The sequence below is a fragment of the Haemaphysalis longicornis genome, unplaced genomic scaffold (genome assembly GCF_048455015.1).
Source record: "Haemaphysalis longicornis isolate Haplotype H1 unplaced genomic scaffold, Haemaphysalis longicornis Haplotype H1 scaffold_1, whole genome shotgun sequence".
In the NCBI taxonomy this organism is placed as follows: Eukaryota; Metazoa; Arthropoda; class Arachnida; order Ixodida; family Ixodidae; genus Haemaphysalis; species Haemaphysalis longicornis.
Window position 1 is genome coordinate 439,577,648 of NW_027526203.1, and position 25,152 is coordinate 439,602,799.

Consider the following 25,152-nt stretch of genomic DNA (forward strand, 5'->3'; position numbering starts at 1 on the left):
CATTGCTCTCAGCCGGTGCACCAATGTCAACAACCTTTACCTCACCAAAGCTGACGGAGACTACCGATTCTACCACAGAGACAACATCGACAAGAACATGATGGACGAGCTTCGGCGCCTCGAGAACCACCGCCTACTCACCGTAACACAACAGCACTTGCATGCCTTTGCCACCGGTGTGGACCCGGACGCGGAATTCCCTCTGGCGCTAGTAAAAACCAGATCACTCAACATAACGGCACCACAATGGAACCACACGGAACCGCCACGATGCTTCGCATCATCATCAGGGTTCCCCACGGGAAGATGGTGTAATTTTTTTGTTTGGGGATCAACCTGGGAGAGGATGAGTCGTACAAATCTCTTTCGACGTGTACGGGAAGGGGGGTTAGTTTTAACGCATCTCTTTTTACGTCAGTTGTCAAACCGCTTTCTGTTTTGGAGGGATGTAAAGGATCCCTTTTTGCGCACCGTTTGCCAAGTGAGATTAGGCAGGGTTTTGCCTGAGTTGTCCGTTACGACACTGTGTATGCCAGGTGGTACCCGTGGCTATCTAAAAGCAAGTAGTGGACTCGGTGCGTTTTCTATGCGCACGGTTTTCGTTAGAGTATTTAAGCGCAGTCACTAGGAAGAGACTGTATAACGATCTCTGCGACACTGTTTTTCTCATTCCTATGTACAGAATTGCTCACTCGGCTGGCACGGGTCGAGATGTGTTAAAACGGGTTAAAAGAATGACAGTTGCACCGGGATGTAAAACATTTTTCTTTCAACTACACACCGGGACACTCATTTGGAAAACATGGATGCAAGAAAAGGGCCTTTTTATGTCGCGGGGTGAACAGTGTTGGTTATGCAACAAACCGGAAATCATTGAACATGTTTTCATTGACTGTTGGGACGGGGTCTTCTTCTGGGATGTGCTGCAACGTACGCTGAAAAAAAGATCTGCCAATCGATGCCCATGGTATTCGGTATTTGTCCGTTGAACATGATGATGATGGCGTCCCTCTAGATCTAATAATGTTACTAGGTCTGCACAGTATATGGAGATGCCGAATGGCAGTCCGCCAGTCGGACATTGATGCGCGGCCAGTAAATGAGTATTTCCGAGAGGCCATATTCTCTTTTCTTGAAGTTCAAAAGCCACGCCAATGTGTTCCAGACTGGTTGTCACAAGTGGAGAAGTTAACAAAAATGAAAATATTTTAGCAGTCAGCACTGTATCCTAGAGTGGAACAGTGATTTTATGCCTTAGTGTAATGGGTTTGTTTTGTTGTTGTGTAATATGTTTGTAACAGCAGTGTTTGTCTGGAAATAAAGAAAAAAAAAAGCCATATTGTTTTCACATTCGAAGCACGTAAGCAGTAGTAAGTGCCACGAAGAATCTTTATTCTCTCCATCGTAGCAGAATTCAATCACTAGTCATGTCTGCTCTACTGAGGACGAAACATTGATCAGTTTTTTTTTTTGTTTAACTTGGTGCCATTGGTTTGTTTACTGTAAGTCCCTGCTTTTGGGGCGCTTTCCCTTTCGGTTAATTAGCTTGGCCTTAGCCCCAGAGTACCGATAAAAATTTTGACAGAGATCTTGTTCTGCCTCTTACGCACGAAATGTTTTTGCATTCCTCTTATTTCAGTGTAACCACAACGTTGGAAAATTAGCAGGTGCGAGATGGCGTTTCTGAAAAGTTTACGTTAGCTTAAGTTGTATAGTTTAGAGTTATAGCTATAACAAAATGATCTCCTGTCTCGAGTTTGATATGTCCTGGTTCAACTGTATAAGTCTAGTAGAAATAAGCAAGAAGTGCCACGGAGATTAGCAGCTTCTGAGAAAAAAAGTCGACAGTATCGACAGGTTAATATGTTTTATATAATCAATTAAGGGAATTCCATGCAATCACGATGTTCCGCTCACCTCTCTCTGCGTGACTTCCAACAACGAGTCGAAATTATTCAGTGGAGTGGGAGTCTTGTCCTTGAGCTTTGTAAGAACACATTTCTGCACAACACGAAATTGAGCCGCTCTCTGACTTAGCAGCTCCTCTAGTTCTAGTGCTTCTTGTCGTGCCTGTTGGAAAAGAATGAAAAGCGGCCCCTTAAATCCCTGTTTATGACACATAGCCTGTGTCAGGTTTCTGAATAACATTCGAGTTTAACTCCAAAATTTTGAGGCAAAGACACACTAAGTACAAAGTAACTCATGACTCCAGTTCATGGAATACCATGTGGTGACGAGACATACTGTGGTCAACGGTAATAAAATGAAAATAAATTCAGCCGTGCAGTTGCGTTGCCAGGATGCCATATGAAGGGTGTTAGAACACAAACGGGAACTAACTGCACGTATACTTCCTAGTGTGTCGTATCCCAGTTATGCGGAAACGCCGCAGCGTGATTACAGAGCCACAAATAGTAACAATCCTCTGGCCAAGACACACTGAACACACTGAACACTATACAGCCACGCTGCACAAGCCACCTGCTCTCCTTAAAAACTTGAACCTCACCTTCTTACGCCACCACCATGACAGTTGAGGATCAGAGATAACCACAAAGTCGCCAATCCATAGCCGTGAAAGTTGGCCATATTTGTGTGCAGCTTTAGTCGTATCTGACTCGTTGAATATGTTAAGTATAAATAGCGAACTCGTTTCAAAATCCCGAAGAACCACAGTCACAACTGTTTGTTAAAGAATTACTAACCACTCTTATTGAAATCTAAGTTACAACGACTTTCTTCTGCCTTTATCTCGACATGAAGACGAACAGTGCTTCGCTAGCGATTATATCAACTTTTTTCTCGTACGTCACACCAGCAAAAAACTATGCCCCTTCGGGGCCCCAGAAAATGTCACGTCAAAACCCAGAGCTGTGTTTGCAGCAATTGGCTACTTTTTATTTCCTTAATAAACACTAATTTTTCCTCCCACTAATGCCCGCCTTTTGTGACAACTGAGTGACTCCGCATCATCTGCAGTATGTATTCACCAGCTCTACAAGATGTGTGTCTATGTGGTACACCTACAGGCATCACCCGCCCTGAAGTGCACAAGTGAGCACTCTAAGTGCCATTGACAAACTTTACTTGAATAATCTTCTCCTGCCTTTTCTTCCCTTCCCTGAAAGGGAGTCTCGGCCTCCTGTCTTGAATAAAGTCACCCATTTCATTCATTCCATTCTCTAATCGATCTTTTTAGTTCACGTCTCCGTCTCTCACTTTTCAATTTTAGCACATACACAGAGCCATCACGGCTGTCGCGGACTTGGAAACAAATAAAAGGTCTGGGCGCAACAATGTCTTTCTTCCCTCGTATCCTATCAGCATCCCCCTTTTTTAAATTTCAAACCCCGAGCGCAGATATAAATTTAAAACTTGCTCAGTTTAAATTTAAACCTCACCTCACCAACCACCTATCTAGGCTGAGTCGCAGCTTCTTCCTCCCTTCCTTCCTCTTCTCCCAGTATTGCCCCTCTCCTTCTACTCAGAAAAACAAGGAGGAGGAGGTTGCGGTTGCCTGGGGCCGCAGTCGATTTAAACATTCGCAAAGTTGATTGCTACGCGCCATTTATTCATTTATTCATTTATTTATTCGTTCTTTCGTTTTGGTTTGTTTGTTTTCTTCAGAGGTTCTGAACAACAACACGCTGTTTTGCATGCTATCATTTCATAAGGCGTAAACAAAATACTATGCGAATCCGGCCTCTAAAGCCCAACGAAATCACCAACGCTTAGGCATTGGCCACCTGAACTCAGTTAACTATTTCTACCTTTAACACAAAGACTAGCGGTCTCACTAAACGGCTTTGTGTCCAGTGCCAGCATAAAACTTAACCCAAGCATTTTTAATTTCCACGGTTTTCTCTGACATGCCTCCGTCGAGTTCCTTTTAATTCCCTCGCCATGCGCACCAAAAAAAAAAAAAAGCCTTACGCGTGTAAAAAATGGGAAGGGGAAAAGTTACCGTACCTTGAAATAATCGTCGATGATTGAAAAAAACTCCTGAAGTGGCAAACTTGAGCTGTAGCTGCATTTAAGAGCTTCATCATTGGCGGAGCGCTTGTAATACTGGTGCAACCTCCTCAACAGCTCCAATACTGGGATCCAAAGAGCCGCAAAGCTGTCGCTTTGTATCCTGTACTTTTCTGGGAAGGAAACAGGAAAGCACGGCCAGGGGAATAAGAATCCTGCTACTTGAATCACACTATCCTAACGTGAACTAAGCCTCGATGAGGCCACTTACGGGATGACTTAGACACCAAGACACTGGCTTGGGGGCCATGAAGAAATTGTATGCCGATTGTCTGGGTCGTAATATCACAGGAAAAATCTGCAGAGCACACAAAAAAAGCATCAGTTTATAAGCATGGCCCTACGCGATGGTCACAAGGCACGCGCCACACCACTGACCTGGAAAAAGTTGGTTGGATGGGACTGTGGGTTTGTTGGTTTCAATGGTTAGTTTGTGCTCGTACACTCTTTCGGCCACGCACGGTCGCGCGACGAGTGCAAGTGGCAAATGCACGGACGACTGCACCACCTGCGATGTCCCTGGTAAGGGTGGGGTCCAAGACACAGGCCCGGTTAGCCAGACTTAGGGGAACTATTTGCTTGAAATTATGGGATAATCGCTTGGAGTTAGAACAGCGCGCTCCCAAGTGAAAAATGCCCTAATACGCCTCCCAGGAACGAGCCCTCTTTTCTCGCCACCAAAGATGCGAAGAATCGCTCGTTGGTTCAGTCCCACCAGTAAAGATTGGCTGGAGAAGACTGTCACAAATTACAATACACTGTTTTAGAAGAGTGCACGGGTAAAGCTATCCTCAGCTCAAGGCTCAGGCATTGACAAAGATGCACGTTTTCCCTCTTTTTCGCCTCCCATTCCCCAAATTCTACCTCTCCTCAAAAGGTCGTGCAATATGGCAAGGACACAGAACTGCCTTCCTAATCACATTACCAGAGCTAAAATATGGTTGTTTTATAGTGAATGCTAGTACGATAGTGCAAGATTTACCAAGCACATTCGCATTTTTTTACAGCCCACGAAGGAAAACGCGTAACGCTATTTCAGAAGTGGATGAGCGCTGTGAGATCTGCAACGCAGTATGCGCACCACAGATAATATGTGCCATGAGGAAAACGATATACAGCATAAAAATGGCGTTCGGTTGACATTTGCAAGACCAAGGATTTCCAAAAATACATCTCCAGGTCTATCCCTATCAACTCGATTAAGGTTAATTATTATGCTTAGCCCACGTATCTTAAAACGAAACGGTAGGGAAGGGAATAAGCTTTACCTATCATGCGGCAACAGCGCCTCACAGGTTTTGCCTGATATAGTAGGAAACAGCGTGAAGGCGCATACAGGGCAGCAGATAAGCAAGACGTTGCCTCGTCGTTTAAATAAAATCTACTGCAACCCAGCTTTTACAAAAAGTGAATTTATAAAAAAAAAACATGTATACGCTTGTTTGGAAACCAAAAGTAACTGCTATAACAGTGCGTCGTGCTAGCACACGAACTATCGAGACGTCTTTATTAGGCCTTCAACGAATTACAAAGGCACTGACATTATACTACTCCGCCGGCATATACTACAAGGCGAGAATTTTGCAGTTGCGGCCATCTATCCGACCCCCACTGTTGCGACACAACATGCAGCATCTGAGGCTTCTACGCCTTAGACGCTTAGACCCATTATGTTTTAATGATGGCCCTCCATAGCAAAATTTTAAACTGGTTCATTTTATCCCAGATCCTAGTTTAACGTCGCAATTTTTTCAAGGTGCTTCTTTGCCTCTGTCAGCCTTGCGCCTTGGGATTCTCCTGGGGTCGTCGACCCAATTTAGGAAACATCGTCGTATACGTGTACATATTGCTCACCCGGTTGTCTTTCTGCCTCCTGACAAAAATTACATTTGTAAATGGCTTGTTTCCGACATTTCATTGCCTCAAAAACGTCAGGCGCCTTAAACACGGACGCTGCAACAAAAGACTCAGCAAGCTAAGTTATGTTAACAGGCTGAAATCATGTGAAGACATACCGGAGGCATTCTGGTAGAGCGCTACGACTTTCAGGTCAAGGGAACTGGGCAGAGATGTCCCAGCTTGCTTCACCGTAAATGCCATTTGGTGGTGGTCGAGTAAGCTGGTGAGAGTGACGTCGCCGTTCAGAGCAACCAACGGCTTGGCAACGTCCACCATGACTCGGACGTCGTGCAGAGGTGTGGCCGTTTCTAGATGAACCTGTACATTGGTAAAACTCAGAGTCACTAAAATGTGTTGGCTATGCAACGGGGTTGAAAATAAAAGGCACTTCAAAGAGAAGCTTATCATCGTGCGTTCTTCGTAGAAGTTGCACCAAATTATGGCGCGGAAAAAGGGGGGCACGGACGAAGTGAGACGAACACACACAGCGCAAACTTAAAACTACATTTTATTGTGCCACTCTGCGTGAACCTTATAAATATCACAAGGATCGACTGCGCATGCGTAGGCATAAAGAGAGATTAAACGCCCGGCGATGCGGCAGCCAAGAAAGCCAATTCCTTCTCGGTGAGCGCAAGTGAGGGCGAGCTGACACGTTTATCTCTGAGTCTTGCTATCGCCTTAGCTTCCGTAATTTCTCGCATAAGCTGCGTCATGCCACGGGATAATATCGTACACTTGTCAGATAGGTTTACAGCCCCGCATTTTAAACAGTGTTCAGTCAAGAACCTCCAGTGCCAGATTTAACGTTATTGCTAGTGTCACTAGTTGTTAAAGAGTTTTAACAGGCCGTCTGTTCCGTCGTGTACGTATAGTTACCGTGTTGACCGGGACCCGTCTGGGAACTTGGGCATTCGTCGCGGTAGGGGGGTTAGTTCCGCGGGCCGGCCTTCGCCATGTCCGCGCATTCGCCACGATGGGGGGCGCCTCCTCTCCCTTCCTCCTCCCCTTCCGCGCGCGCAGGCGCAGTCGCGTCCCGGTCAACCCGGTAACTACGTACTAAACGGAACAGACGGACTGCTAAAACTCTCTATTGCTGTGCTCGCGTAACCGGTCATTCAGGCAACGCCCGGTCGGCCCAATGTGTTGTCTTTTACAAGTAAACGGGAGGCTGTACACCACCCGGCCTGCACAAGAAACAAACCTCATCCGGTGCCTCTTCTTGCACTTCTCGGCGGTATGGCGATTGGGGTTCGTCAGTTTACTTAGCTTCCCAAGCTTGTTGGGCGCTGAAAAAGCCACCGTTAGCCTTCTTTCCAATCTCGTCCGTGTCCCCCCTTTTTCGCGCCATAATTTGGTGTAATTATGGGGTACGAACGTGCCCAGAAAGCTACCTTTATCAATTTCGTAGAAGTATTTGTTGCTGCAACGTTCAATATGAAGCTCGCTTTCTGGATGAATAAAAAAAAATCAGTGCCATTCCACCCTGTGAAGGTGGATGAAGAGCGCGGCTGTTTGGATTATTGGTCGGCCACAAATTCCTGCCCAAACCACGCTGTCGCGCCAGGGTAGGGTTCAGCGGGTTTGTAGCTACGCCGACGTCTTGCGCTTTCCACCTCGCGCTATTCAGTGTCTTGACGGGCATCGCGCCTACGCTTGGCACCCGCGGTCCGATCGTCGTCGGTGGTCTCCTTCCGCCACGTTCACGCCTCTTTTTTTATGAGTAGTGTTACCGACGGGAAGGCGTCCCAGCACCGGGCTCCTTCGCCTCCGTCATATGAGGTAACGTGGTGGAGAGCGGCCAGCAAACGTTGCTGCCTTGGTGACGACGACAAGAAGCCGAAGGCAAACAACTGGTTTACTGCATGGCGAGATATGAGCCGAATCAAGACAAGAACAATACCCTTCCTGGCGAGGTTACAGTACAGGACTCGAGCAGAGTAACAGTATTGATTCGCTGCTCCAAACCGAATAATCTTCTGCGCTCGGGGCTCCGTTTCTATGCCCAAAGCCTTAACGGTCAAAACAACGTTCCTCTTACTTTTGCGCACGGCGCGAACATAGTACTGATACACACAAAACTCCTTCCAGAGTTCGTCAGGGGTCGGTAGTAGCGCAACGCCACCTTGAGTAGCGGCGCACGCTCATTCTGAGAGAGTGGAGAGAGGAGTTCTCGGCTGCGGCGTCCGCGTCCTTCGGGCAAGACGCTGCACGCAGCGGCGAAGTTTGAATCACCGACAGCGAGGCGCACTTGCGCCGGCCGTTCTGCGACATGTTGTGATCTGTCCGAGGCAGACTTGCACTCGCAAAACTTTGCAGGACCCGCGAACATGGTTGCGGTGCGCAGAATCGTAACAGTAGGCTTCTCTGTGCAAAAATTAATGTGGTAAAGCCAACTTACAAAAACCAAGCTTACCCCGATCTCTCTAAAGTCGGCTCCACTTCTCAACACGATTGCATTGCTAGAAATACGCTTTTCCAGGTACAATATGCACCGTCTTATATCAAAATATGAAGCACTGGAGGCGAACAGGTAGCCGAAGGGAGAGATCGTATTGAAGTGAAAAGGAGGGTAATGGCTTTTCTCGGTCTGCGCACTCCAAACCTATAACAGCTCCGCTGAAAAATGAGAGTTGGGGCCAACATGGCTGACAAACTAAGTGCAAATGCCATAGTTTCGATTCCGGTGCGCGAGTTAAGGAGCCGTTTCTTGTGACAGTTAAATTAGTTTAATGAAAAAAAAAACTGAATCGCGGTTGGCTCCCTGAATAACAACAGCAGTAAGTTTACTCGTCGGCACTCGTACATGGTGGGTCTTCGTGTGGTCATTTTGTTGCTGGGATATTCAGCAACACTTAAGCACAGGATATTGTGTTTAATGAAAAATCACGCAGTATTGAAAATGCCCACGAACGTACGAGAAAATTGGTCACTTGCATAAGTCTTGTACTTCTAGTATTCAGCGCATAATTCAAACGTGCTACCTACTTGGGCTGTCTCTTGAATATATGTGCTATTTCAAAAAAATTCGGCCACCTTCGCAATTGAGATGCGAAAACAGAGGAAAACGTGGAGCTGGTGGTCTTGACTAGCTTTAACCCGGCTTTTCTTAGGTATTTCCCTGAGGAAATGGTAAAGAAAAAGCTTTCGCCATGTATAATTAGTTAAATCTAAGTTTACAATCCACCCTCCTCAAGTCCAAAATCTAAACGGCCAAAGTACGAAGCCAAAGTCCACTTCAACTCAGCCAAAGTCCAAAGTCAACGCCCGCGCTACGAACCCAAAGGAAATGCTGTGCGCCCCGAATGCGATGATAGTGCAATCAGATAGACGCCGGTTTCATCCAGCGAGGGGCCCTGGTTCGCTTCCGACCTCGGGAAGTGTTTTTGTTCTTGAGGCACCAACACCTGCTCGTGGGCTCCTTGCCTCTTCACCACTTTCTCACACTTATTGGCATAGCATTTTCCCCCTCTCCCCTTCTGCGATGATGATAGTTGTTTCCTAACGATCCGCAAGGTCTAGAGCTAAATTTTGAACAGCTCCGCTATTAAAAACGCCCGTGTTTAGGACAGTGTTGCACGGAACGGCGTTCCTGGAACTAGTTCCTCTTTGAAGGAACGGAGGAACGCCACCGTTCCGTTAAGGGTCGATGGAACTATAACGGTAATTCGTTAGGTTCTCCAAGGAACGGCAGAGAGAACGATGTTCCTTCTGTAAACGTTCCACCGCTAGGATTTGGCTGTATTTGATGCCAAGGGTTTGGGACGCTGAAGCTAGTACAAAAATCGACAGGCCGCTACTGTGTTTTTCTTCCTATAAGCTGCCCAAATTGCCGAAGATTTCGTCTCTTTCGGGCACCTAACAGTTCCAGACGAGGCACAGGATGAGCTGTCGCGGTACATGTTGGTACTAGTTGATTACCCGCTGTCGCAAATGAAGAACTTCGAGGGAATGATCCAACTTTCGCTAAAGTGCAACAAAGAGGGGAAAAGCACAAAACGAACGATATTCCAGACGAAGAAAAAATGACAATCACAAGCTCTACGCTGTTCCCCTTTTTGTTCATTGTGAACCAACTCGCCCAAGGTTTAACCATATCAAGTACAACACGGCAGTACCCTTAGCGCTCCGGTGAAACATTGCCAACGAAGTGTTGACGAAAAAACGGGTTCGTCTGCCCGACTCCAACTTCGAGATGCAACTCTTGCTGAGTTGAAGCAAAGGACTCTACTAAGTTGCGAATATGTATTTTAGACATTTTTTCCCCACTCATACTGTAGTATTGAATCGCATTCATTAAATGTCTATGTATTGTTCCTTTCGATGCGGTTTGTTGTGAAAGAAATTTAGTTATGGTCGCGCATGTGAGTAAATTTATATTTGCACATCTTAAGCGCAGTAACCTAACTGCGCATTTGAAGACCAAAGTGGAAAGAGCCATATGTGTTGCACTTGTAATAGACGAGTGTCAAAGTTGCAGTTAGACATGTCTGGGGTATATCCGGTGCTCCCTGAAAAAAATTCGTCTAGGAGCGTTTCTTTGGATTCTTGTTATCGCTAGACAAGCTGCCGGCTGTTCATGTTCGTATAATATACGTAGTTCGATGCGAGTTTTTAATTGCTCACTTTATTTCGCCTCATGATTATCCGACACTGTATTTTAATTTTAAAAGTATCAAATGTAACGTTAATGTAACGACACGTTACAATATTCGAAGTGTAACTGGAACGCGTTCATTTCACATTAAAGGAACTTGTAACGGGAACTCGCTTCAAAATTGGGAAGAAACGAGCTTTCGTTCCTGTTTTAGAGGAACGTGTACAACACTGCTTTAGGAGCACTTGTCGAGATAGTTTTCTTCAAGGAAATGCACAGCGAAGGAAATGACAGAGAAATCAACGAAATATGAGACCGGCCACGTGATTTCGCCGCACGATAAACTAGAGTACAACTATGAAACAAGACTTTGTATCAGTTCATCTTGTCAACGGCGTAAACTGGTTTAGGAACCCTACGAAGGAAAGCTCACACGTCCCCTGTGACAGGAGGTGGGGTTCCACATTGTACTCCATGCAAGGACACGGTCGGCGGCTCCCGTATGAGTCCCCGCTAAAACGCGCGGTAATAAAAACGCACGCCCAGCGCGTCTGAGTTCCACAAGCTTACAAAACCCAGTCGTTGGTGCGTGTACAGTTATGCAAACTTTTCTCACGTGCTACTATGCAGTATGCGACACTGTTTTGCATATGTCTCAGCGTGGGCCCGCAGCGAGAACGACGTACGATGCCTGAGAAGTTTTCCCAGCGCCGTTTCGCAAATTTTTCACCCGCCATTGAACCGAGATATTTGCAGTACAAGCGCGTTCTAAAGCGCGCCCATGTTGGCGCGTGCGAGTCGCTGAACCCGGAGCCCGCTTGCATCGAAACTGCTGGCCACGCGCAGTTTGCCAGACACTGAGGCAAGGCACAATGCGCGAGACATTTGCGCCGCATAGACAGCGGCGACGCCCTCGGGGCATTGTGATTTGGCAAAAGGGCGAGATCAGCGAATTTGACGAGGCATTTGCTCAGCCGCCGACGAAGTCCCTTGCGAAAGTGGCACCAAAATCAGGGCATCCGCCACGGGCGTCACATTTGTAAGAGCGACGGAAACACCAATTTCAGCGACGAAGTGAGACAGCGTGCTCTTTTTTTCTTTGAAACACATATATCCCCCCCCCCCCATGTATATTTTTTGTCTTTCTTTCAAATTTGGTAGTTTAGGAGCGTTGTGCGTCGGCACACTCGAAGAACTGAGAGGTAGCTGCAGCCTTTGTTCGCAAAAGTGGCATTAGTTTAGGAAGACGCGGCCGTAAATAACCAAAATTTTAAGAAAACAACCTTAGCAATCTTTGTCGCCACTCCTGTCAGACTTGAACCAAGTGGATGCTCTCTTACGCAAGCGGAGGTTCCGCAATCTGACAATTTACTTAACTTGCGTGCTGCGAAAAAGTGATACACTTGTGTAAATCACGCGGGAAGACACAATTGCTTGGGGGAAACGCGCTACATTAAAGGCACAATCACATCCCGCAGAGTTTTCAACCGTTTCTTGGTCTGCAGTGCCTATGACGAAAATCCGCACCGCCACCCCACTTCCCCGCCATATAAAAACTCCTAAAGAAAAGAAAGAAAGAGCAAAGCTCATTTTTAGAGCCAGAGAACAAGCTTTCCGCCCTCACCCTCGACTCGAGAGAAAGGCGCATCGCTCTTGCGCCATCGAAATATATACACTACTCACGCGTATTAAGTGAGCAGTCGAAATCAAGTGAGGACGCATCTTACCTTTATAATGATGGACGGGATGAAACCGTCACTGTCATCAGAAGGCGCAGCATTATCTCCAGACTGCAATAGAATTAAAATGCAAGCGTAAGTCTCTTGCGTACGTGGTCATCACTATATCGTCTTCTCGGTGTTTAGGTGTACTCAACTCAAAGACACACGCAATGGCCGAACAGAAAAAAGAGAAGTACTTACGTAAGGAACCTCAGACAGAGTGCCGGTAAATACTTTAATCTTGAGTTCACTCTCCATCTTTTTTGGCCCAGGAACAACTGTAAGGACCAAGAAGATGTTGTTTCCATTCCAGTGCAACAACACGGTGTAGAGCGATCGAAAACGGGCCCGCAGGACGGCGATTAGGGCTCGTAGCATGCCCCGAGAATACGAGTTTGCCGGCGGTAGTCATCAAATGTCCTTAACGCGTTCTTAAAGAGATACGCCGAATGGATGTCGAAGTACCTCCACGTTCTTTCTGCAAAATCGCTGCGCGAGGGCCAGGTTCCGGACGACTGGAGAACAGCCAGAGTCAAGCCTATCCATAAATCAGGAAATCAGCAGAGTGTCAAAAATTATCGTCTCGTATCGCTAACCTCAAACGTTTGTAAGCTTCCCGAGCACATCATTCCACAAAAGTATTTCGCAATTTCTGGACGAGCATAACATCTTAAACCAACATCAGCATGTATTCAGGATCTTTAACATCATTTGCCGCTGGCCTGGAATAAAAGAGAAATGATTTTACTTGTGTATTTGCTTTGTTTTCATTTCGTAAAATGTGAGTGATGTTTCATCTGTATGATTGTGTTGCGTTTGCTTACGTTTGTGAAACGCAAGTGATTGTTCCATCTGTTTTCCTGGTGTTATATGCTTTTTTTCTTTTGTACTCATTTGCTAAAATCCCTCCAGGGGATTTCAGTACAAACAAACAAACAAATAAATAAATAAATAAATAAATAAATAAATAAATAAATAAATAAATAAATAAATAAATAAATAAATAAATAAATAAATAAATAAATAAATAAATAAATAAATAAATAAAACTGACTCTTTTTATGCCCATAAGTGTGTCGCCCTGGACGCCTAAGAATTTTCCTGTTCTCTTGCTAACCGACTCATTTATAGATCTTTACCGTGCAACTCTCACTGTTGTAATGGGAGCGCATAGCATTCACTCGTGGAAATCCACAGCAGAACAAAACTGGTCCAATGACAGAATTATCAAGAGCGAAACTTTTCTTCTGCTTGCAAAATAAACGAGAGAGAGAGAAAGAAAGAAGAGAGTAGGCAATATTTACATGTCTTATTGCTTGAGAGTCAAATTTACGCTGTGCGCTATCGCGCTGGTGGTTTCATTAGTTTATTTTTTATCAGAGAAATCAGTAAATAATGTCGATCGAACTTCTATGCGATGTACGAAGTACTTACCAGGCTGGTGAAAGCACGAAGAAAAGCTCAGCGCTCAAGCCTCACAAATTTTTAAAGTTTTTAGGCATTTGTTATTCAGGCTTATCCTAAAGCAAAGGATGATTTCGGCTAAAAGAAAAGCCCTCGATATGAGCCGGCGTCGAGCATTCGTTCTGACATTATGGTGCCCTTCCCGAGACCTTCATTAACTGCAGTATATAACCAAAAACCACAAAAACCAATACTCTCCGCATTCTCAAGCAGCTGTAGAGACCTTTGAAAAGCACTACTATTCAATAGCGTGGTGGAGAGGGAGCTGGAGGCGAGATAATATGCGAAACGGATTGCGCCGCAGAGACTCGGAAAAGGAAAATAGCGCTTGAGCTCTCATGTCCTACCCTTCGGCCGGTTTAACGCATACCCACTTCACCACACCGTGTCTAAATGATCATTTACTGCGATCAATTGCGCCGGGTATATATAGGGCGATGACAGGGGCTGGCGTTCTGTATAGCTCTAAGAATCCGAGCATGACGTTTTGCATTGAGTACACAAGATGGCACAACGCAGATTACATTTGTGAAAGAAATGGCATGCAGCCCCTCATTACTCATCAAGTTCGACACTTTTATATTTATTTCTCGTAATTTGGTCCGGAATATCCTCCAATTTAGTTTCCCTGTAATCCACTGAACAGCTAACATCTACTTGCGTGTGGATTCGTCTTACGTTTTCTCTCAAGGCTTTTCTTAAGATGCCAAGTCTCCGCTCCATAAGTGAATAATCGAAGAATAGCACGAGCACTTCGCAGGTGGCATATCCAACACTGTGGCGCTAACTTCTGTTTCATCCCCGAATTCAACCTAGCCGGATCAAACCGGTTTAACCGTAATTGTTACGGAGAGAAGTGGCAGCTGAACAGCGTTCTTTTGCGCAGCAGGTGAGCCTGGCCGGCCGGCCGCAGCCGCGGCCGAACTCCCCTCTCCTCCACGTGACCCTGCGCTTACCCAGGCGTTGCCGATCAACGGAGGCGTGCTCTACGTTTCTTTGCGTTTTATTTTTAAAGCACGGCGTCTGCTTGATGACGCATTTTGGTGACATTCTCTTGGGCACGCCAGCGCCTACGCCGAATTTTCTCGTAACGTATACCTAAAGTGTCGTTCTTCGACGAATCATTGAATATTACCTCCTAAAACGTCACATTTGTTTAGTTCCAGTGCCATGCACTAATTGCGGCCCATTCTGATGTCACTTTAGATATTAGGCATCGTTTTCGTATTCCGCTTACGCAATTCGCATCGACTATTTGTGAGTATGTGTATTTACTTGTTCCGCTTTAGAAAATTATTTACACCTTAGATTTGCGCAAAATCGTTGTGTGATATCAGAAACCACACTAACGACCAAACGAACTTTTTTAGTTGTTCAATCCCGCGGTTCGTGTTTGAATTTCGTCTCTTATTGTGCTCTTAAAAGAGTTATCGGGGTTATTGTGTTAACAATTGTGTTAACAATTGTGTTAACAAAAATAGTTATTGCGCTAACAATACACAGTTGTTGCTGACGTAGACACTATATTTTTGATAAGCAATGAATTCGTTCCACAGAAACAAATTTCGAATTAGGTTATTATTCGTATTTTATTCGTTAAAGCCGGTGCTTCTTGCTGACGTAGAGCGTTTTTTTCCGCTATTGCAGAATAAGGAAAAGTGTCCCGTTTTTATGGCAATTAACAAAAACAGTGCGCTAAGGCAAGGGAGACAGTGTTTTGTTTTTCTAACCTGCTGCAAATCAGCCACTTTCGTTAATTTTGTCCTCCCCTTAGCCCCCGCCTGCCCTCTCACAAGCACTGAGGGCTTAGGAATGGCAGTGAGCCAATGTACTACTGGTGAGCAATAAAGCTATCTATCCATATTGCAAAAGAAAAAAAATATTCGCCAGACAACATTAAGGGTAAAACTACAGCATAAACTCAGCAAACTTCAGCATGGAAGCCTAATGAACTGTCATCTATGAAACCGCCGCTGCTGCAACTTATTTTGTATGGCCGGCGCACTATAAGGTTCGGTCACTCTAGGTAACACCAGCTGCCGATGGTTGGTTTAAGACGGCTTTTAAACATTTTATTGCTAATCATCGCAAATATTGGCGACAAAATTGTAACTTTTTTCAGACTACTTCAAATGTAGATTCCGTGATGCTTGTACATCAAGTTCGCGCTCTGTTCTTTTTTATGATTTTCTTCATGCTTTTTCTGCACTATCTTCTACAACTATAAAGCAAGTATAGATTAGTGCCGATGCAGGGGCGAATCACCTGCAGCAAAAGGCCAGAGAAAAGTGTTAGCACTGGGATATGGGGCTGACCTTCGCTGCTGGACTTGATGGCGCTCTCTAGCCTGTTCAGCTCTTCCTCCACCTCCCTCACGGAGTACTCGCGGCCCTCGGGCGCCGCGGCCACGCTGAGACAGGGGTCCGTTCCCAGATAGCTGCAGCAGAGCTGACCTTGGTCCGACAGCCTCACTATCGCCCCCTGCATGTTTCTGAAGAGGTCGTCGCAAGGAACAATCAAGTGACGCTTTTCTTTTGTGTATCGCCCGCATGCACGCACAAGCGTGAACGCATTTTTTTAAGTATTGAGGTATTTCTAGCAAGCTCAACAAAGAAACCTGTCTCTCCACCTGCAACCCTTCATGTGTGAGACTTCATACTTTGATACAAGGCGCTTAAAATATTGCCCCTAAAAATGTCTTCCCAGTAATGAACTGTGTATAGTATTGAAACCGACTTTAAAGGGGTTCGGTGTGCAGCGCTCAATTGGGGCACACGGGGTCTTACGAAGGTATTTATCTCCGTGGGCAAAAACACGTACAAAAAGAACACACCGGGACTCTCGTTTTCCAACGCCTCGCGCTAGAACGATTCATCTCCGCGGGCAAAAAACCCGTACTAAAAGAACACACCGGGACACTCGTTTTCCAACGCATCACGCTACAACGCTTCGAGCTTGGGAAGCACGAGACTTTTACAGCAAAGCTGTATACTTCTACCCCCAACGGTTTCATCTCCGTGGGCAAAAAACACTTATACACTGCATGTTTCGCCGTTCCCCAGGTTTCACGTTAGTGCAGATGGCCCGGGATTTTTTGTTTGTTTGTTTGTTTCTATGCTTGTTCGTCTTTGTTAAGGAAAAGTGACGCCACGCAAAACATTTAGTAGCTGTTAACGCGGTGCTGCTCATGCAGTCTGTCATTGCAGGCAACCCAAATAAGGAACGCAGGCGTACGGGGAAATTCAGGTGAAGCCTTCAACGTATAGCCTGAATTCAAGTTAAGCTGGAACTTTTGTGAACGCCAATTTCTTGTAAGACCAAATACCTGCTATTTGCAACAAAGGCAACGGCTTGCTGCCCTCCAGTCGCTTAATGTGGTGCTTAGAGCTGAAATATACTAGGGAACTGTCGGTTCGATTACAGAGTTCTTTTTTCCTTTTTTCGGAAAAGTTGGAAACATTTGAGAAATAAACTGGAAATAAGTTTTGTATTTGGTATGGCTAAATTTAATTACTAAAGGCGTCTTATCGGCGACTGAATCGAACAATATTGTCGCGAAGCGGAGATCTGTTGATGTTTTCTGGTTGTTTTGAGTTCTCTGCCCGCAGCCAGGGCTCTTCCTCCCAAGTGTTTTGTGCGAAAGCGGTTCGGACGCGGCGATGCCCTGGCCCCCTTTTTTTTCTAAGCGCATGCGAAGTTTGTCTCTGCGCGCTGACCGACCGAGAGAGAGAGAGAAACCGAGAGTCGCGGCGGTTGGGGGAAGCGAACCATCGCCTCGGCTTCTGTTGCCGCGCGCACTGGCGTCTCCGACCCCCCGTTGCGCGCCTACGCGGGCCGCTATGTTCTCCGACCCTCGGTCTCGTTCAAACGGCCGCCTGTCTTTTCTCCTTTTCGAGTTTGTATACCTTTACTTTATTCTCACCAGTAATTCTTTTGCCAGAAACGGGCGCCTTCGAGTTTGAACTTTGTGTCTTCTGTGTGTGATTTTTCCCTTTTCACTTTGGCGGGGACATGTCTGATTGGAGCTAAGAAGCGTCTTCCTGATTGGCTGCGGGTGTGCCTTAGACTTGCTCCCGGGCGTCCGCACACGCTAGGATGCGCTTTTTCCCCCAATACGTCCCCCACCAGACCGCGCGAAGAGAATATAACGCGGCGTCTCCGGCTATTGAGGGCGAGAGGGCGGCCTGCACCAGCTCACTTCAGAAACTCTGCCGCCCGTCGTCGTACCCTCCCGCCGGGAGCCCTTCGCCCGCCAGCTATGTCCCGTTAAGTACCCTTAATCTTTTGACTGTCTTTTTCATCTATGTAATAAGTGTAATTGTTTCAAGTTCGTATGTGCTAAATGTCACCAATGTCATCAGTAAAGTAAACAAGTTAACCTTTAAAACCTCTTCAACGTTTCGACTTCTTCACTGCAATCTTCATGCTACAGTAGCGGCAGTATGTGACCAAAATAAGCCGTTACAATATGAAAAAAATACAAAGAAAGCAGACGGAAGTATTCTTATCGTAATGTCATCCCTTTACATCCCCGTTGTCGTTCCGCGTGCTGCCATGCCATGCGCATTCAGACCTGCCAACCTCCCCAAAGTGCTTAGAAACATGTCTGATCCCAGGGAGCCAGAGCATTGACCGGAGGAGGTTGTGGCGGCGTCAACGGCCAAAATCAAGAAACTTCAGTGGTGCCAGCGGTGCCAAATATAGGCCGCGAGCTTCTCATCTAGCCGGAGTACTTCGTTGTGAAACACGAGCAGGACGCGCGGAGCAGTTGTATCGACGGCGCATGTGAAACAGAAACACCCACGCGCGCCAACCAACGGAGGGCCTGGGCATGGTGAACACGTTTCTTGAGCTCCGGGAGGCCCACCTCGCAAATCAGTACACTCGTCTCTCAAATACGGTAGCGGGTCGCCGCCTATTAGCCCGCTTACACATCCAACACACCACCATCACGGAAGATCGCGTTCAACTCCCATTCGAGTGGAGATGCGCCCTCCATGTGCGCCCTCTTCCAAGCAACATGACTAAAGAAGACCATAATGGCCGGCGCCTGGCGCGGGCGGAAGCCCTGGCCCGCCAATATGGATCGAAAACCGGCGTGTTTTACGTGGACGCCTCCGGCCCACACCATGGGGGATGGTATACAGATGCTGTCGTCCACGAGAACCGAATAGTTAACGGGCTCACTTTCCGAGCCCGGAACATAACACACGCGGAGGAAGTCGCCATTACACTGGCAGCTCGCCACCCCACATCGCAAACTATCATCTCCGACTCACGAGGGGCCTGTCGGAACATAGAAAACGGCTGTGTGGCGTACCTAGCGTACCGACTGTTGAAACATACCGACTATCAAGGGAACCCCGCAACCCACGGTATAGTCTGGGCTCCTGCTCACATGGGACTAGAAGGGAATGAGGCAGCCGACGTCGCCGCCCGCGCGCTCTCTTACCGGGCATTCCCACTCGACTCCACCGAACAGGGAGACCTCGAATTCAATCCGGTATATTCCTTCCGAGAAATCATTCAGTATTATCAATCCGGCCACAGCCTTTATCCACGCCCGTGTAAAGGCTTAAGTAAAGCGGAGGAGCGGCTTCTACTCCGACTTTACACAAACACCATGCTGTGCCCGGCAGCTCTCAAACACTTCGATCCCGCCTTTTCCGGCAGTTGCACGCACTGTGGGGAGAAGTCTTCGGACACCTACCACATGGTGTGGGCCTGCCCCTCCAATCCTGCCATACCCCCTATCCCTAACCCAACACGGGAGGACTGGGAGGCGACCCTGCTTGCATGCTCTGACCTTCAGGCCCAAAAGGCCCTGGTCGGACGGGCCCAGGCAGCGGCCGACGCCAATGGGGTTCCGTACTAGAGACCTCCGCCTAGTATTTGTAAGGGTCGCCCCCTTAAGGAGTGGTCCCTGCATACCTCTCATGTATTTTCATTAACATACATAATAAATGTTTATACCACCACCACCACCACCAACCAACGGATGCGTGGGAGGAGGAGTGAAAGTCGGGCGTGCGTACTGCATGTTGGTCCTGGCCAGCGCAACGGGAGCCGAGGCGAGCTGGGCGGCCCACTTGAGGACGGTGTCGTGGTACACGAGCAGCGTGCTCCTCTGCGTGGCCATGAGAAGCATCAGGCTGCCTTCCGTGGCTGCAGGCACAGAGACACGTGGCTCCCGCTTTTCGTCCCAAACGGCGGCGTCAAACGCAGAGAAAAAAAAAACGCGGCAGTCCCTGGAACTCAACGATGCACACAGCATGCTCCCACGTACAAGTTCTCATGCGACATTCGTGTTGCCGCTTGGCTTATCACTTTGCGCAATGAGCAGCTCGAGAGTTTTCCAGACTTCGTTTTCTGCGACAGCTAGCAGAACAGAGAGACATTTTATAGGCGAACAGGCGGAGTACACGCAGTAGCGAAAGCACAGTCGTGGACAAGTGAAATGCGAACACTAAAATATGAACCAGAACACGCAATATTGAAAATATACGGTTCGTGAAGGTCCAATAATGGTGCGCTATTGGAAAATTTGGAGCCACATTTCCCAAAATTGCTATTGTAATTAAGCCACGCATCAATTTGACTTGCATGGAAAGAAATCGCTCTGTTTGTGTGTCCTGGTTCATAGTTTCGTGATGACGTTTCCTTTGTCTATGACTGTACATGACATAGACCATCTGCACCGAACGCGAGAACAGTACAGACGTGCTCAGAAATAGCTAATGACAGCAGGCATAAATGGGCTCCTCTCTCATATTTTCCTTAATGAAAGGGCTTCGGCTTCCATAAAAGGCTTATTTTCTAGAAGCTGCCGTCTTCGCCTACCACCAGCTGCGGCACTGTTCTTACCAAAGTATTCGTTCCACGCTCATTGCGATAGAAACATTGCATTGTTAAAGTGCGTTTTGCTCACGTCCCACCTGAGCGCTGTATGTGACCAATTTAACCCCAAAATGGTGCAAAATTATCCTGTTCCGCCAGCCATCATGCACTATCGGTACAAATACGTTTAAGCAGAAAATCTGAAAGCTAGAACGCGGGCTCCTTATCTGAGAATGTTGCGCAATGCTCATTTTAGCGAGTCTTATAAGTACTCGACAGTTTACTTGTACCCTAAGATTGCAAATAGCCTGTGAGCATAAATTTATAGCATTTTGTAGTTCATGTTCTTTCATTTGCACGCGTTTGAAGAATAAGGTGCTTACGCAACAATGCCTTACTAATGTTTCCCAACATACTCGTTAAATTTCAGTAGACAAGCTGAAACAAACGTTGCAAGAGCAGTCGCGGACCAACAGTTTTAATCGTTTATGGCCCTTCTTATTAATGTGTCAAGAAATAAATTAGTTTAAAAGATAATTCCAATAGTATAATGATGTGAATTATGCTAAACTTTGTGGGAACGCGACCTTAGCGCGTTCCCTTTGGTTCGGCTTCGCCACACCGCTTGCTCCTCGCGGCAACTTGCTCGGCAAGACGTCGGCGAGGGGGATCTACCTCCTCGCCATAGGAGTGTCTTTAAGCCGGCGAGCGCACGCGGGATGCGAGCTGCGGGGGAGAGTTGGAGCTCGGGAAGCGAGGCGAGAGGACGTGCCTAGCGACCTCCTTCCTTCGAGGATCGGGCAAAAAGGAGGGCGACAATGGCTGCCATCGGCGTCCCAGCGAGGCAAACGCGAGCGCGCTGAGGCGCCCCCGGAGATGACTGTTGTCGCGGTGAGTCGAACCTCTCGATTCCCTTAAATTGCCCGGGCGAGGAACTAGATCCTCGCCGTCAACCAGCTAGCCTGCATGCTCTTTGAATGTTTATTATCCTGAAATAAATGTCAATGAGCGAAAACACTTGTCGCTTCCTTTGTTCCGGTGAGCCACGGCCCGCCGCGGCTGGCGCGGCACAGCGCGCAGCCGCGGGGTGGGAGATAGCTTGCTAGCGGGGCGAAACGAGAAGACAAAGACTGGTTAGTCTCCCTCGTCGCCGGTTTTGCTATTGCAGGGAAAAGTAAACCAATCTATTTAACCACTCAAAACCCCACAACTTAAATCTTGTATCGTTCAGCAGCCTTACGTAATTATCTAGGTGGAATGGCCAGTTAAATGACCTATGTAGACCACGTGCTTTTGAAAAAGTTTATGAAATATTAACGTCTGTCCACTTACTGCTTGGGTACGGAAAGAAACACGCCGCTGTGAAATCCAGCATCTTCAAAAAATGTACCTCACCGCTTGGTTTAAACGCAAACAGTGTGTGTTCACCTGAAACGAACCAGAAAGTTAAAGGCCTAGGCAGCCCCAGACCTTTAAAGGGCTCACAATGAATTTGCACCGTACTTACCTAGAACTAAGATAAGCGTCGGACAATTGGAAAAGTCTGCCACTCTTATATCGATAGCCTCTTCGCCAATTGAAACAGACCAATCAGCCTACAAAAAGACAAAAGCAAGGCAGCAGCCTCAGTGAATTGTGTCGAACATAAGTTGTGTTGCGTGTACACTTACAACGACGCGTTTCCCTTTCTGCAGCCCTTCAACGTCGTCCGACGGTTTCTTGGACGCTTCAGTAGCCACGGCCAAAGTCTGAAACCTACGCAGAGACACCCTTCAGCTTGAACAGATCCCACTTAACTGTCATCCATCGATAGCTGCTATTTTGGAGGTCGGTTCATGCGACACAACCGAACAAGGCAAAGTAAACGGGAAGGAGAGGAAGAATCGAACTTCTAAAAAAAACGATGCCCTGAAGCCAATCAATAAACTTTCCAGCCAATTTTAGCGGCCACTCGGACGCGTCATATCTGCGGATTGAAAGCAATCAATGTGTTCTCCCTTAAAATAACGGAGCAGTGTACATTACTAAGTGTTCCTTCCCTCGAAGTCTCCAGAGAAAATGTTGCTCTAAGGAAAGAAAGAAATATTCCACACCACTGCGCGTGTTTCACGAAGCCAGGTGAGGACACCCGTTGTATTTAACAAACATGGGCTAGAAAAACTCAAATGAGCATAATCGCTGTTCATAAGGAGAAAGCAAAACAGGGCATTCTCTGGCATCAAACTGCAGCGAAAACAAGACGGGTCCTATGAAAACCACGAATACGTGTGTGACCTATCTGTACGACCACTTGGTACTGTCTTGTTTACGCTGCTGTTTAAATACGAACGAACTAGCGCACGCCAAAGCCCTTTTGACATTTTTCTGCCTAAACACGCGGCATGTACAAGGGAGTGCCAGCCCAAAACAGCGAGCCAAACCCGTGCATATTCAGCACACAACGCCGTAGGTAACGTGCACGAACCTGAAGTTCTCGAGGTGAAAAGCCGTATTTACGGTGACGAAAGAATCCGTCCTTGCAACGTACGCAAGAGGTCCAGGCAGTACAAACTCGGGCAGGTATCGCAAGAATGCGAAGGTCTCCTGCTCGAAAAACGACAACGACCCGTCCACGCCTTGTACACAGATGAAGTCTTGTCCTGGAGAACAAAGCCAGAGCCGCGATCAAAAATGTGAAGCAAGCGATCTAGCGGTCAACGTGCAATTGTACATGCCTTTGACGCCGCCAAACGGTCCCTTGACGAAGCAAAAAGACGGCGATCCGAGGGTATGCTCGTACATCAAGACGAGCTGGTACTGGGCCACGGGATCCGCTTCCCCAGCGTCACCTTTGCAGGAGGGAAGAAAATGAGCCCCAGTTCACGGTTTCGACTTGGCAGCCTTTACTATCGCTACAGGTCAACTTGGTAGCCTTTACCATCGTTGCGCTGACAATTTTGCAAAGCATTGGCTTGGAAGTTAAAGGTAGCTTGGATCCCATCTTGGTGAACAGTTGTACGTGAACTATATGTTATAAAAATTAATATTTTGTTTATATCCGTACCCTCATCTCTTATATACCCTTGTTATACTCTATCCCCGATGTTTTCTCCTTCCCCTTCCCTTCCCGTTAACACAGTGGTTGGCCAGATCAGATATCATCAGTCCGACCATTCTGTGTTATTTTTTTACTGTCAATATTATTTCTCTCTCTCTCTCTCTCTCTCTATATATATATATATATATATATATATATATATATATATATATATATATAAATTAAGTCGACAGGTTTTTTAAAAATTAGGCGCTTAGATTTACGTGAAGAGCACCTCTACAGTGACGTTATGCGCCCAGGGGAACACAGAATGACATGATAACTTTCGATGTCGGTGGCTTAATTGACTTAATTGACTCACGTGGCTGTACAAAGAGTGAAACCAGACATTCTGCCAGCCGTTACCTGGAATTCGCGGGGGCGGGTCCCGAACGCAGCAGCGCCGGCCACAGCGGACGCCGCCGCTGTAGCCCGGCCGTGCGTTGACAGAAAGAAAACGGAGAGGAGCGTCTTTCGAAGGGTGAGACAGCGGAACCTAGCCATCCTGATGTGCTAGCTTGGGGCTACACCACCGCGCGACACAAGCGCCGACACCGGCACAATTCGGCATGTGAGCTTAGTGATTCCCATTTATGCCGATTAAAACTAGTAAGTTTAGTAAGTTTGAGAATTGCAAGAAAGCTGAGGGAACTTTATAATCGCTATTTATCCGAACCAGTTGCTCCTTGCGCCTTTTGTAATACCTCTTAAAACACAACCGAATTGGTACTCACCAATTTAGAGAACGGAGTCCCATTCGTGGCAAGTAGTGCGCAAAAGGTAGCGTTTCTCTAGCGGCCGGATGTCTGTATGTGATCTCTAAGTTTTGTTTTCCCGCCCTGCAAACCAGTCCTTAACGTATCTTTGCCGTACGACCACTTAATTCCGTCGAGTCCGGGTTACCTAGGGGGTGCTGTCGAACAAGTTAATCAAGCCGTGCGAAGGAAGCGCGCAATGGGCGCGAAGCTGCGCCAAAACAGGCCCAAAACAACCGTCGCTAAAGCAGACGACAAAGCCGTACTGACGACGCGCCGGCACTTCCGCGTGGGGAACGCTGGGTAAATTCGCCGCGCCATCTACCGTGTGCTCCGTGAGTGAAACCCCCCCCCCCCCACACACACACACACCCCCGGCGCCGCCTCCGTCGCGTTGGGAGTTTATTGTCCCGCACGCCGCGATAGAACCGTTGGCTGGTAGAGGTAGAAAGCTTTGCATTAAAATTCTACGACTGAAATATATGGCTCATCGACGTCGCTTCATTTCAACAATTCCGCCAATAAGAATGCTGGGTGGACCCGCTATGTGTCAGAAACGTACCTTTGAGGCAATGAACCGAAAACTTTCGTGGGTGCAAGCAGGCGATGTAGAGTTTATCGGATCCTCTGGAAGAAAAAAAAATGAAAGAACAGCGAAAAAAATTTGTGAACCACAATGGCAGCCTGACGTTCAGGGTTTAGCATAGAAAGTAGAAGCATTGTTAAATGCCTGTAAATGTTCAGGCCTAAATACAGGCTTTCGAGGCTTGC

At 47.0% G+C, this 25,152-nt stretch overlaps 1 protein-coding gene across 1 annotated transcript in view; it reads right to left on the reverse strand.

The window, feature by feature from the left end:
* Bbs9 (Bardet-Biedl syndrome 9) overlaps positions 1 to 25,152 on the reverse strand; it is a 52,735-nt gene that overhangs the window by 22,718 nt on the left and 4,865 nt on the right. Inside the window, exons 3-17 of the mRNA XM_077687495.1 lie at positions 24,944 to 25,008; positions 23,265 to 23,378; positions 23,015 to 23,189; positions 22,221 to 22,305; positions 22,058 to 22,145; positions 21,883 to 21,978; positions 19,749 to 19,878; positions 16,029 to 16,204; positions 12,451 to 12,527; positions 12,256 to 12,318; positions 6,048 to 6,249; positions 4,411 to 4,551; positions 4,244 to 4,330; positions 3,970 to 4,145; positions 1,918 to 2,070 (exon numbers count right to left, since the gene is read on the reverse strand). Of these exons, the coding sequence (XP_077543621.1) occupies positions 1,918 to 2,070; positions 3,970 to 4,145; positions 4,244 to 4,330; positions 4,411 to 4,551; positions 6,048 to 6,249; positions 12,256 to 12,318; positions 12,451 to 12,527; positions 16,029 to 16,204; positions 19,749 to 19,878; positions 21,883 to 21,978; positions 22,058 to 22,145; positions 22,221 to 22,305; positions 23,015 to 23,189; positions 23,265 to 23,378; positions 24,944 to 25,008 (1,828 nt within the window). The remainder of the gene's footprint in view (positions 1 to 1,917; positions 2,071 to 3,969; positions 4,146 to 4,243; positions 4,331 to 4,410; positions 4,552 to 6,047; positions 6,250 to 12,255; positions 12,319 to 12,450; positions 12,528 to 16,028; positions 16,205 to 19,748; positions 19,879 to 21,882; positions 21,979 to 22,057; positions 22,146 to 22,220; positions 22,306 to 23,014; positions 23,190 to 23,264; positions 23,379 to 24,943; positions 25,009 to 25,152) is intronic.